At 44.7% G+C, this 12,849-nt stretch overlaps 1 protein-coding gene across 1 annotated transcript in view; it reads left to right on the top strand.

The window, feature by feature from the left end:
- Window positions 1-12,849, top strand: part of NT5C1B (5'-nucleotidase, cytosolic IB) — a 101,388-nt gene that overhangs the window by 54,020 nt on the left and 34,519 nt on the right. Inside the window, exons 4-5 of the mRNA XM_075338785.1 lie at window positions 10,581-10,710; window positions 12,555-12,677. Of these exons, the coding sequence (XP_075194900.1) occupies window positions 10,581-10,710; window positions 12,555-12,677 (253 nt within the window). The remainder of the gene's footprint in view (window positions 1-10,580; window positions 10,711-12,554; window positions 12,678-12,849) is intronic.

Genomic DNA, 12,849 nt, shown 5'->3' with positions numbered 1-12,849 from the left:
TGCTAGTGTATACGGGGACAGTTAGGCAGGGATTAGAAATATGCACCCAGAACTGCTCGTGGTTCTGGGAGCATATTGGACCTGACTGGTTCTCTTTAATTTCCCCAAACATCTTAAGCCTGTGTTCACAAGTTGTGTTTTTTCCTGCAGCCAAAACCTGCTCTCTTCGCAGCTCAAAAGCTGCTTCCAAACATCAGGTTTTGCTGCATTTTTTGTTGGGTGTTTGGTTTTTTAGGATCACTACTTCCAATAGGTGGCGCTGCGCTAGAGTTTGTCTCCTTTCCTGGAGAGACAATTTGGTATTCTAGTGTGTGATTTATCTACAGCACGTTAAAATAAAGTTGCACTTTCTTATTGCTTGGTGAAAAAACTCTTCCAAATTGCTGAAAGAGTAGAAATCCTGCTTCTATTAAAAAAAAGTCTGGATATAAGAAAACAAAAAGTGCAAGAATAGGGTCTTATCTGTGAGACACGGTGAATCTGCGATTAAGATTTTGCTCACCTAGGGGGGGGTTGTGTCAGAGACCACCACTAGGAAGAATCCTGGAAAGATAGCTGCTGCAGCCCCAGTATCAGGGATACTTTGTGATCGCCAATAGGGGTGTAAAAGGGTTAAATTGCCGCGCTGCTGTGCAATAAAGATGAATGCTGGATCTTGGATATGTGACTTTATTCATCGCGTTTCGGAGCAACCTCCTTCATCAGGATCATCACATTCACATTGCAATGATCCTGATGAAGGAGGTTGCTCAGAAACGCATAGAATAAAGTCACATAGCCAAGATCCAGCGTTCATCTTTATTGCACAGCAGCGCGGCAATTTAACCCTTTCCACCCTCTATTTATTCAGTCACCACAATTAGTGGAAACTCACCCTCCCCTGGGGTTATGGGTAATTAAATGGCAAACCGTGTTATTACTTTGACATGATGCTGACAGGTTGGATTAATAGATGAGACTTCTGTTCATACCATAAATATTGTAAATTTTCTGTCTACGGCTCATTCACAAGTCCCCATTTAAAGTCCTGTTAATCTACTATTTTGTATCCAGAGATTAAAAAGGATCGAGCAGAGATTTCTGTAGTCAGAATTTATGGGGATTCCCATCTACTGTGTCAGGAGCTGCAGAATAAACAAGAAGTAAGTGAGAAAATGATTGCAGATAACTATCAGGACCTGTCCGTAGTCCTGTCTACCTGGTGCACAACTCAGCTCAGATGCAATACAACTTATGGACAGGGGTGGCACTGTTAAAGCAGATACCGCATATAATATATAATTTATTTTTATTTTATTTTTACTTCTGCACAACCCCCTATAAGAATGAATTGGGAAATAACATGGGGTGTTATTAGTAAATATTCCCCATATTAAAAGCCCCCTGAAAGTTTGACCCTGCCGCCAGAACGAGCTCCGTGATGAATCTATACACAGTGATACATAAAGGCTGTAGAGGACAATTGGTCCAAATATATTGGTCCAAATATACTAATAAAATCCTATTGCAAAAATGCTTTTTACCCAACAATATTATGCTTATAAAACAGACCAAACTCTAGATAAATGTATTGATAATTTACAAATTCAGTTCTGTGTTCACTCAAATACTCCTGGTGCGTCTCAATAAATTAGAATATTATCAAAAAGTTAATTTATTTCAGTAATTGAATACAAAAAAGGAAACACATATATTATATAGTCATTACACACAGAGGGATCTATTTCTATATATTATATAGAGTCATTACACACAGTGATCTATTCCTATACATTATATAGAGTCATTACACACAGAGGGATCTATTTCTATATATTATATAGAGTCATTACACACAGAGGGATCTGTTTCTATATATTATATAGAGTCATTACACACAGAGGGATCTATTTCTATATTTTATATATAGTCATTATATGCAGAGGGATCTATTCCTATATATTATATAGAGTCATTACACACAGAGGGATCTATTTCTATATATTATATACAAATTGTCTCTCCAGGAAAGGAGACAAACTCTAGCGCAGCGCCACCTATTGGAAGTAGCGATCCTAAAAGTCAAAATTGGATTTTTAACAATCCTTTGCAATATGACTTAGGATTTATGCCAGATCAGAATCCCAATTATATAGTCTCATTACACTCAGGGTGATCTATTTCTATATATTATATAAAGTAATTACACACAGAGGGATCTATTTCTATATATTATATAGAGTCATTACACACAGAGGGATCTATTTTAGGTGTTTATATATGTTAATGTTGATGATTATGGCTTACAGCCAATGAAAACCCCCAAAAATAGAATAAATTACTACAAAACACCTGCAAAGGCTTCCTAAGTGTTTAAAATGGTCCCTTAGCCCGGTTCAGTAGGCTACACAATCATGGGGAAGACTGCTGACTTGACAGATGTCCAGAAGGCAGTCATTGACACACTCCACAAAGAGGGTAAGCCACAAAAGGTCATTGCTAAAGAAGCTGGCTGTTCAGAGTGCTGTATCCAAGCATATTAATGGAAAGTTGAGTGGAAAGAAAGTGTGGTAGAAAAAGGTGCACAAGCAACCGGGATAACCACAGCCTTGATAGGAAAGCAGGGAGACGGGACAAGAGGAGCTGTCAGTCAGAATAGATGGGCAGAGATCCAGCAGCAGAGAGGAGGAACACTGAGGAGCTGTCATTCAGTCTCGGTGGGCAGAGATCCAGCTGCAGGGAGAAGGGACCCTTAGTATCTTTCAATCAGGTTATATGGGTTGACAATGGAGGAATATACAGCCATTTTGATAATAATTTTTAAAGTAACTACACCAGCCATATCAGGTCTGGGAGATCTGTTTATTAATGTATGAGTTGGTACTGTGGAATCTGGTCACTAATCCCCTATAATGCCTCTGGATTGTTAATTTGGGACAGTAAATGGTAACCATAGTGATGGGGGATTCTAGGGCAGTTGCAGCAGAAGAGAGGGGCATTAAGGTTTAAGTCTTTTTCTTTGTACGTATTATATATTGTAGGTGGGGAAATTTAGAAGTTATGAATATTTCGAGGAACAACTGCTGGAATAACTTCACACTCGGCTTTTATTGTATTTTTGTAGTCACTTTATTTTAATCCTTACAAATTATACTGGATTTTCTGATCTCCGTTTTATGAGAATCCCAGTTTATGAATTGGGGATTTTGGTTTTGTTTTAATGATCGCCTCTCCCCGATGGCTGATTAAGTAGAGTAAAGTCGCTTCTTATGTGATCAGGACTTTGCGCACATATTTCAGTTGCAGGTCACACCTTGCTGCAAGCCCTGACCTGTACTATTAGATAAGATAACATGTGGGATTCATTTGCTCACTATATTTTGTTAATGGGAATGGTGATATACAATGTTGGATACTTCATATCATAGAAAAAGAAGATTCAAAGAATATTCCTTTCTTAAAGGGAACCTTCCTTGGGTAGCATGAAACAGACACTAAAACGCCGCCGTCAGTCGAGATCTGCCAGTCACATTGTTTAGGGCAGGGATAATGTTACACTAGGTACGTGAAAGTATCAAGCGAATAGTGAAAGGGAACCCTATGTCTAGGGAAGAGGGAGCTGGTGACCCCTGACCAATCCTACTGCTGGTCCCTGGGGTTCCTCACCACCCTAGATAGGTTCTGCACCTATGCGCCGAGCTGGATACCTGACCCTAGTTATTCCTAGTGCTGGACCCTAGATAGGGAATGGATGGGATGAGCTCTTCGTCAACCCCACTAAACACTAGAGAAGGCACAAGGAAGACACACGGGGGAAAGTACATGAACTACTTATCTACAGGTGACTCGAAGAAGTTCAGCAAAGTTTCAGCAATGATACCACAGAGGAGTACAAGCCACCTGCTTGCAACTAGACCTGAATGATTAATATCATCAGCACAAGTCCAGAGAAGATGGAAGTATTTAGACACAAGGGGAATACTGATAATCATCAGCTGGACGGAAGGAGCACTCCCTGGGTCCTAAAGGGGAAGAGATGAAAATCCAGCAGGAAAGCTACCTAGTAAAATGAATACTAACAGCAGGAAAAATAGAAAGTCAGGGAGCATTTTGTGCAGCCAAACGCTGTGACCTTCTATTGCCAGAAACCACATAATGACCTGTAACATATAAGCTGCTAGTGATCTGCCTCTTGGACTAGTCAGCCAGGACATAGTCACCAGCCAGGTTTTCAAAGCATGTTGTCTCTGAAATGCTGCAGCCAGTGTGCCAGAGAGGCTTCAGTCACTGCTGAGTGTTTAGTGGGCAGCTGCTATACCTGCACCCCTGGCACTGACTGACAGCTCGCGCAGTATTAGAGTTGGCTGTTAGTGCCAGTGGTGCAATTACTGCCACCACTCTCTAGCGCTAGTTGGTGTCTCTCCTATGATTGAATGTCACTTGCTGCCTGGAGGAATAGAAATCTTTTCCTCCCGGCAGTGGGGCTCTAAGTGAGGGCTCCAGGCAGGTTCAGAATGCTATTAGCCTGCGGCTTAACCCCATATCTGCAGATTAAGAAAGGTTTTTATACATGACAGGTTCACTTTAAATTTGCTAGCTGTCATCTAGGTTTCCCAGCAGCAGATTGCCAACCCTGCTATTATTAATTACTATATATTTTTACTAGCATGAGTAAACTGTAATAAATGATCCTATGTATAGGTGCACTAACTTCACCGGAGCGAACCAGTCACTCCCATCAAACTATGTGTTTCTATATAATCGTGCTAAGTAGTGTATAGTCCTGAATAGATCAGAAGGTAATTATTGGTTGGCAGTTTTACATAGGTTAGTCTGTAATGTGAGGAAAATCAGAACTTTAAGGAGCCTTTAAAGGGTTAGTCCCATTATCGCATTATTTTTTTTTACTTTTTTTCATCTCAATCTACTCCATATATTCAACTTCCCATAGCCAAATGTGCAGTCCTATTATTACGCTATAGGAACTCCATTTCCCTGTAGTACTTGCTTCTCTTTAGTGCTGCAGACTCCTCCCTCCTTCTTTTAGAGACCAGTCCCACATCTATTCAATCCATTTATTATGCTCCTGTACAAAACTCTGTGAGTCTGATTTTACCTTCTGCCATCTCCATCAGGATAGCTATCTGTGTGTTTTTTACATCATTGATCTGTTAGCTGGTTTTCAGCAGAGTTCAACTATCCCGCACAGCGACGCTTGTAATAATTAGACTCCGCACAGCTGAACTGTGTTGGATGCTTGTAGCAGACAGCTCTTTGAATTGAAACTGCAAGTGCTGCTTTATTGATGTGTGGTGCCCCTGAATACATCAGGGTGCCACAGGGTACTGCATCCTTACCGAGGGTTCAGGGCCTCCCCCCCCATGGTTCCAGGTGCCCAAGAAACTAGTGTCACTCCCATCTGCACCAAAACCCAATCACCTCACAGCAGACACTGCCAGACACACCAGGGGGGTTGGCTAACTGGAAAATGGGCCAGCCACTGGGGGACTGAGCAGACAGCCAGAGGGAGACAGAGTGAGGAGTTGAGAAGTAGGCTCCAAAGAGAGAAGAGCTGGAAGAGTGAGCTCCTGGGGAGCTAGGGGCCCTGGTTGGGTCTCAAGCGGTGATTCAGGACGGGGACCGGTAGCAGGGACATTGGGCAAGGGTGTGACGGACTTAGTCTTGGAGGACTGTCGGCACCAGGAGGGCCCAACAGAACTAACCGGTACCGAGCATGACAGGGTACAGGACCCTAGGTTAAGAGCCAATTCAATGTCCTGACAATTCACCTGAAAGGGAGAGGATCTTCAAGGACTTCCCTACGAGCTCAGTGGTTGAGGGCATCAGCACAATGAGGGGGATAGGGTGTTTCCAGAAACAGTAACCCACTGAAGTCCCAAGTGCAAGCCCTCAAGAGCACGGCTACACTACACATAGTGAGCAGGGCCCCCAACAGCTTCAAGCCACGGGGACCACCAACGGACAATAAATTGTACACGGAGGCAGGCTCCGAATCACTAAGTGACACTGGTGGGACCGAGAACTTGGACGGGCTCCCGGCAGCGGGAGCTGTACACAGAGACTTTGGTTTACCTACAGTGTGTGTCTCCTTTCTAAATCTCATCCAGCACCACGACTACGCGCAGTGAGTACCTTGGTCCCTGCACCCTGTCCTCCCAAGTCTACCAACATCCTGAGCCCGGGGCCTTCCCTACCTGTGGAGGGACTGACACCTTGCTGCTTCATACCATCTGCCCTGGTACTCCTTCCAGCATCGGCGGTACTCCTATTATTGCAACCCGCAGGTGGCGTCACAGACGTATCCCCTGTAAATACCCCCTTTTACGGATCAAAGTGTTTGCCAAGCCGGGTCCAGACCCCTCGAGCCACGACGATCCCGGATCCGAGCAGCCCGACTAACACCGGGGCGGTACAGATGCATATGGCAGAAGATTAGGATGCAAAAACACACAGACAGCTATACTGATGTAGATGGCAGAAGATAAAATCGACCAGGCAGTGAACTGTACAGGAGCAGAGAGGGCACAGAAGCGTAAGGTGTATTCTAGAAAGTAGAATACACTATCTCAGTGCTGAAGACAGAGCAGAAAGATCAGAGACCGCACTGCGCATGATCGACCAGGAGCTCTGGAACTACAGCAGGACAACTCCAATGGCAGCTGAGGGGTAAATCAAGCCTGGAAGGTTACACATTGGAAGGTGATAAGGAGAAAACGGGGCAGATTTAACAAGTTATATTGGCTGAAATCAATAATTACATGTGTACGTTACTATACGAGAACTGTGTGATTTTTAGACTAAACCTTTTAAAGAAAACATCTAGCTTTAATTATCATTAACTTTATAGCCAACAAATATAGTATATAATGACTGATTCAGTGCGCTGAGAGACATATTAAAGGGAAAATCTCTATATAGTGGAAGACACTGAGGGTACTGGCACTACGCGATACCCAACTACATTACTAAAATAATCAAAACTGCAATGCACATTCTCAGTGTTGTTAAAATATATATTACTGTATTATTTATATAAACATTATCAAATGACTACAGCCACCCAATATAAAAACACAGGTAAATAAACATAGGGTGTACCCGTGACTAGTCGCTAGTAGCATCTCCAAATGGGATGTTCTAGGCCCTTGTTTAGGTCTCGATGTCATGGCGCAATAGGTTTAGAAAGATCATTTTCGAATACCCTAAGGCTAAGTTCACATTTCCGTTGATTTGTATCAGTCACATGCGTCGCTTGACGCATGTGACTGATGCGCTGTTCAACGCTGTACAACGGATGACAAAGAACAGAATTCTTTGTCGGATTCCGTTGTGTGCGGGGGGCGGAGTTCGGGTGCAGAGCAGAGCGGGGGGCGGGGCCAGGCGCTGAGGATGTCAGTGGAAGTGCTGCGGTCTGCATGGCTGGGGACAGGTGAGTGTATCTGTGAGTGAGTGAGTGAGTGTGTGTATGTGCATGTATGTATGTATGTGTGTATGTATGTGTGTGCACATGCAAAGTGCGGGAGGGGGTGGAGCCGAGCGGGGGGCGGGGCCAGACGAGGGTGTCAGTGGCAGTGCTTGTCTGCATGGCTGGGGACAGGTGTGTGTGTGTGTGTGTACATACATGTGCGGAGTGCGGGAGGGGGCGGGGCCGAGCGGGGAAGTGTCGGCCTCCCTGCACACGTAACCAGCCTAAATATCGGGTAACAGCAAAGCACCCGATGTTTACCTTGGTTACCCGATATTTACCTTGGTTACGGGCCTACACCGCTTAGCGCTGGCTCCTTGCACCGTAACCAGGGTAAATATCGGGTAACCAACCAAAGCTGGTGACGTGTGCAGGGAGCCAGAGAGCATGCGCAGCGAAATCCGACGGATCTCGCTGCTCAAAAAACGTTACATGCTGCGTTCCTCCCGCCCGGCGGTCAGTCGTTCCACGACTGATCAGTCGGGCGGAGGGTGCAACGCAGCATCATCAGTCACAATCCGCTGCTCATACAAGTCTATGGGAGCAGCGGAATCCGCTAAACGGATTCCGCTGTTTACAAGAGCAGCGGATTGTGACTGATAGATTTTAGCGGAAATGTGAACTTAGCCTTAGGCGGGCTTTGCACACTACGACATCGCAGGTGCGATGTCGGTGGGGTCAAATTGAAAATGACGTACTTCCGGCATCGCATGCGACATCGTAGTGTGTAAAGGTTCGATGATACGATTAACGAGCGCAAAAGCGTCGTAATCGTATCATCGGTGCAGCGTCGGCGTAATCCATAATTACGCTGATGCGACGGTCCGATGTTGTTCCTCGCTACTGCGGCAGCACACATTGCTGTGTGTGAAGCCGCAGGAGCGAGGAACATCTCCTACCGGCGTCACCGCGACTTCCGTAGGATATGCGGAAGGAAGGAGGTGGGCGGGATGTTTACATCCTGCTCATCTGCGCCCCTCCGCTCCTATTGGCCGCCTGCCGTGTGACATTGCAGTGACGCCGCACCACCCGCCCCCTTAATAAGGAGGCGGGTCGCCGGCCAGAGCAACGTCCCAGGACAGGTGAGTCCATGTGAAGCTGCCGTAGCGATAAATGTTCGCTACGGCAGCTATCACAAGGATATCGCTGCTGCGACGAGGGCGGGGACTATCGCGTGCGGCATCGCAGCATCGGCTTGCGATGTCGCAGCGTGCAAAGTACCCCTAACAGGATGATTAGGAGGGAGACAGAGCAGAGAAAATACGTAGAAAGCCAACTGTCCCGACCTTGTTTGGACACTCCATAGAACCAGATTGCAAAAGGGGCTTCTGGGAATTCCTGTGAGTTGGGGCTTTTTTGTCCTGAATTTTGCCGCCTAAATATTAAGGCCTCATTGAGATGTCCGTATTTCATATAATTGTTCTATCAGTATTTTGTACCTATTATTGTGTATGGGGTTGGTCACATGTGGATGTTATTTATTTTTTTCTGAGACTAATAGTCCAAAAAGAAAAAAAAGACAAATCCGTTTCTGTTTTTTTGTTTTTTTTAATTGTTTTTCTTGTAAGTTTTTGGCTTGCGCACAATGCAGTACAAGTGCTGTCTGTTTTTATTCTTTATTTGTTAGGAAGGGTTGGATTTTTTTTTTCTCTCTCATAAGAGAAAAACGAATTGTACACTGATGGTAATAACAGACACATGGATCAAAAATGGAGGACAATTGTATATTAAAAATGGACCTATCTTTTTGTAAAGTCACCACTAGGGAAAGCCGGAACACTGGTGTGTGTAACAGGGCTATGGATCCACAAGGTGTCACAGGAGTAATCACAAATTGATTACTCAGAGAAGTCATACAAGCAGGGTCAGAGCCAGGAGGTCACACAGTACAAGGGAGTAGGAGGAGTCAGTGTCAGGAGCAAGCCAGAGGTCGGGAATCGGGAGAGCAAGCAGTAGGAGGGGGGTGCAGGAACGGAACAACAAACAGGGGACAGGAGAAGAAGACCGGAAGGTAAGACAAATGTAGGGGACGGGAGTCAGGGAGGTCGGACTGAACGAGGAGGATGGAAGTCAGGGAGGTCAGACGAGGTAGCGGGCAGAACCAAGAGAACTTACAGGCACCAGGTGCACACGCTGCAGAGCAGGGCTATAACTGGCGCCGCACCGGTGGAGGAGACATCCTGAGAAAGCAGCGTGATCCTCGGAACGAGGCATGGAAGGATAGGCTCCTTCCACCAGCCAAGCACAGGGAAACACAGACTGCAGGACTAGGTGACAAATACAACCCTGCAATAGCAGAGTCCAATCTGAATCGTGATACTTTTTTGTGCACAAAATGTTGAAAGACAACTCACACTTGTACATCCCATGTACAATCCATTCATTTCAGTGAGATACTTAATTTAATAATAATAATTTTTATTTCTATAGCTCCAACATATTCCGCCGCACTTTACAATTCAGAGGGGACATGTACAGACAATATGAGACAATACAAAATAACAAAATTCAGATACTAAGAGGAGTGAGGGCCCTGCTCGTAAGATACAGTCTATGAGGGAATAGGGAAGACACAAAAGGTGAATGGGGGGGAGAAAAGCTTGTCATATATGGTCCAGCCATCGATTTAATAGGGGATTCAAAACCAGCTGCGTGAACCGGTCGCCAGTCAGAATTTCATCTGTTGGAGCGCTCAAGGGAAATGGAACCTGTGCTAATGTGTTCACCCTTAGAGCTGATTATAGGGAAACCTGTGATCAGCTTATTTTCGGGGACCTTTTCTAGCTCAATGCTATGTAAAAAGTTAACAGTCCTGTTAACATAGATACAATATGAAAATGACTCCGCTTTACCAGATTTATGGAAGGTTCATAGCTAAAAGTTTAACTTGTTACCATCCTCCGCTTTCAGATCCTTCCATACATAGCCAAACCTGACCACAATTTCCAAAGTTTTTACAAACAAACACCCTGCAGCTAAATTGAGTGGTTTTTAGGACCCTTGTTACATGGGAATTGGCCCCATAGACATTCATAAGCCGTTAATGATGGAGTCATTTTGCAAACTTCATGTCATCCCATAACCCATATTTATCATTTTGTGTCTCCTTACACAGGCGGTTGAAGAGGTGAACAAGCAGCTGAGGCTGCTTTATCCAGACAGCGAGGAGCTCTTTGATATTGTACTGATGACCAATAACCATGCCCAGGTCGGCGTACGGCTCATAAACAGCATCAATCACTACGGTAAGTATATAAATGTCTCATTCCAGATGAGATAGAGAGGAGCAGCCTGGGCTTTGTGTAATAAGACGCCTCTTTAATGTCCATATGTTTATTTGCCTATGTCAGGGTATGGACGACAACGCACATTTTTCAGCTTTCATTCCAGAACAGTAGACTTAACTTGTCACACAGAAAGGCGAGGTTCTCTGTCCATGCTCCCTATCTTCATTGAAAAACACCCCCCCTCCCCATTTTAAAAGATACAGGAGGATTAAGTGCAGATGTCCCCGGTGGTGAGTAATGATGACATCTCCCCCTTGCTGGTGGGTCGTGTGAGATATAAAAGAGTAGAGAGCTTCGATGGCCAGCTGGGGAAGAAATGGCTTAGAAAATGTGAGGTCAGCAAGTAGAGCTCTGGATGGAGTTAATCAGGATCGGTGTCTGCCCCCGGGGTGGTCCCGCCGAAGACTTTCATCATGACACCTATGTCAAGAAATGAAGAATAACAAGCTCAAGTGTTGCTAGTTCAAGTCAAACACAAAGTAAACCCCAGCCCCCCCCCCCCCCTCCTGATGAGAACAGTAAAAGTCCTGATGTTTCCAGTTGTAGCTTCAAAGTAAGACTTATTTTCCTACAATTGATTCATCATTTTTCGACGGGATTAGAACGGCGACCTGGAAATTCTCCGCTCCGATTGCCGGACTGCAAACATTCCGATAAAATCCACGAAGACTGGGGTTACATGCTCTTCTTGGACAGCAGCAAACTGGATGGAGTCAAATGCATTACATTTATTAGAAGATGCATGAATTTTAATACATTTCTCACAACTTTGTTTGTTCGTTAGCTCAAAACATGAAACTTGTGGGTCTGATTCTTAGCTATTATTATTATTTATTTATAGAGCACTATTGATTCCATGGTGCTGTACATGAGAAGGGGTTACATACAGAATACATATACAAGTTTCAATAGACAGCCTGGTAAGGAGGGGAGAGGACCCTGCCCTTGCGGGCTTACATTCTATAGGATTTTGGGGAGGAGACAGTGGGTGGGTTGTTGGTCGGGTGGCAGTTCCGGGACGGTGGTGAGGCGGTGGTGACGCAGGGGGGTCATTGGAGATTATAGGCAGTTCTGAACAGATGAGTTTTCAAGTTCCGTTTGAAGCTTGTGAGTGTAGCAGATAGTCTGGCGTGTTGAGGCAGCAAATTCCAGAAGTTATGGGATGCTTGGGAGAAGTCTTGGAGACGGTTGCATGAGGAGCGAATGAGAGAAGAGGAGAGAAGGAGAACTGGAGGTTACGTGTTTGAGTGTAGCAGGAGATTAGTTCGGTGATATATGGAGGAGACAGATTATGGACAGCTTTGTAGGTCAGTGTTAGTAGTTTCAATTGGATACGGTGGAGGATTGGGAGCCAGTGGAGGGAAGAATAACAATAAAGCTTTGACTATGTAGAGAAAGGTGCTACCAATAAACTCTCTCCATAAGCCTCCACCCTGTCATTTCATGAGCAAACTGGGGAACATGTGGATTATTTTTTTAATTGCTTCTTTATATAACCAAACCCATGTACATTATAACAGGCAATGATAAGAAATTGTATAGTACATACATAGAGTCCCAATAGTGTATTGACATAGAGGTGATCGTTTCAGCTCATCCTTTAGATCACAAGAGGTAGCGGAGACGGTGACGCTGAGTAGGTGCATCCACAGCTGTAACGACGTTTATGGATACTCCCCTTTCTCAAACTTCAGCTGAGGACCCGATACCATTAATGGAATTTTCCTATAGCATTTGTTCTGGTAAAGTTGTCTGAAATTCTGTATTCTTGATGTTATTGCTATCAATTCATTCTTTTTTAGACCTGAACATTGAAAGATTCTGCATGACTGGAGGCAAGAGCCCGATCGGGTACCTGAAGGCGTACCTCACCAACCTGTACCTGTCGTCAGACTCGGAGAAGGTACAAGAGGCCATTGAGGAAGGTAAGGTTCACTCTCCAAACAGGAAAGCAAATTGCTGTAGTCTGGAAAAGTCTGTGAATGAATGTTGTCTTTTCCCTGCAGTCCTGTGCAGATCACTAGGGCAGTGTGTCACTGGGCACGCTCAATGAACTCTGGCCCTACCAGTGTAAAATGAAGCTTCTTACATGACCGG

This window comes from Anomaloglossus baeobatrachus, chromosome 3 (assembly GCF_048569485.1).
Source record: "Anomaloglossus baeobatrachus isolate aAnoBae1 chromosome 3, aAnoBae1.hap1, whole genome shotgun sequence".
Classification (NCBI taxonomy): domain Eukaryota; kingdom Metazoa; phylum Chordata; class Amphibia; order Anura; family Aromobatidae; genus Anomaloglossus; species Anomaloglossus baeobatrachus.
The sequence above is the reverse complement of the archived record's forward strand: the minus strand, read 5'-3'. Positions and strand labels throughout refer to the sequence as shown.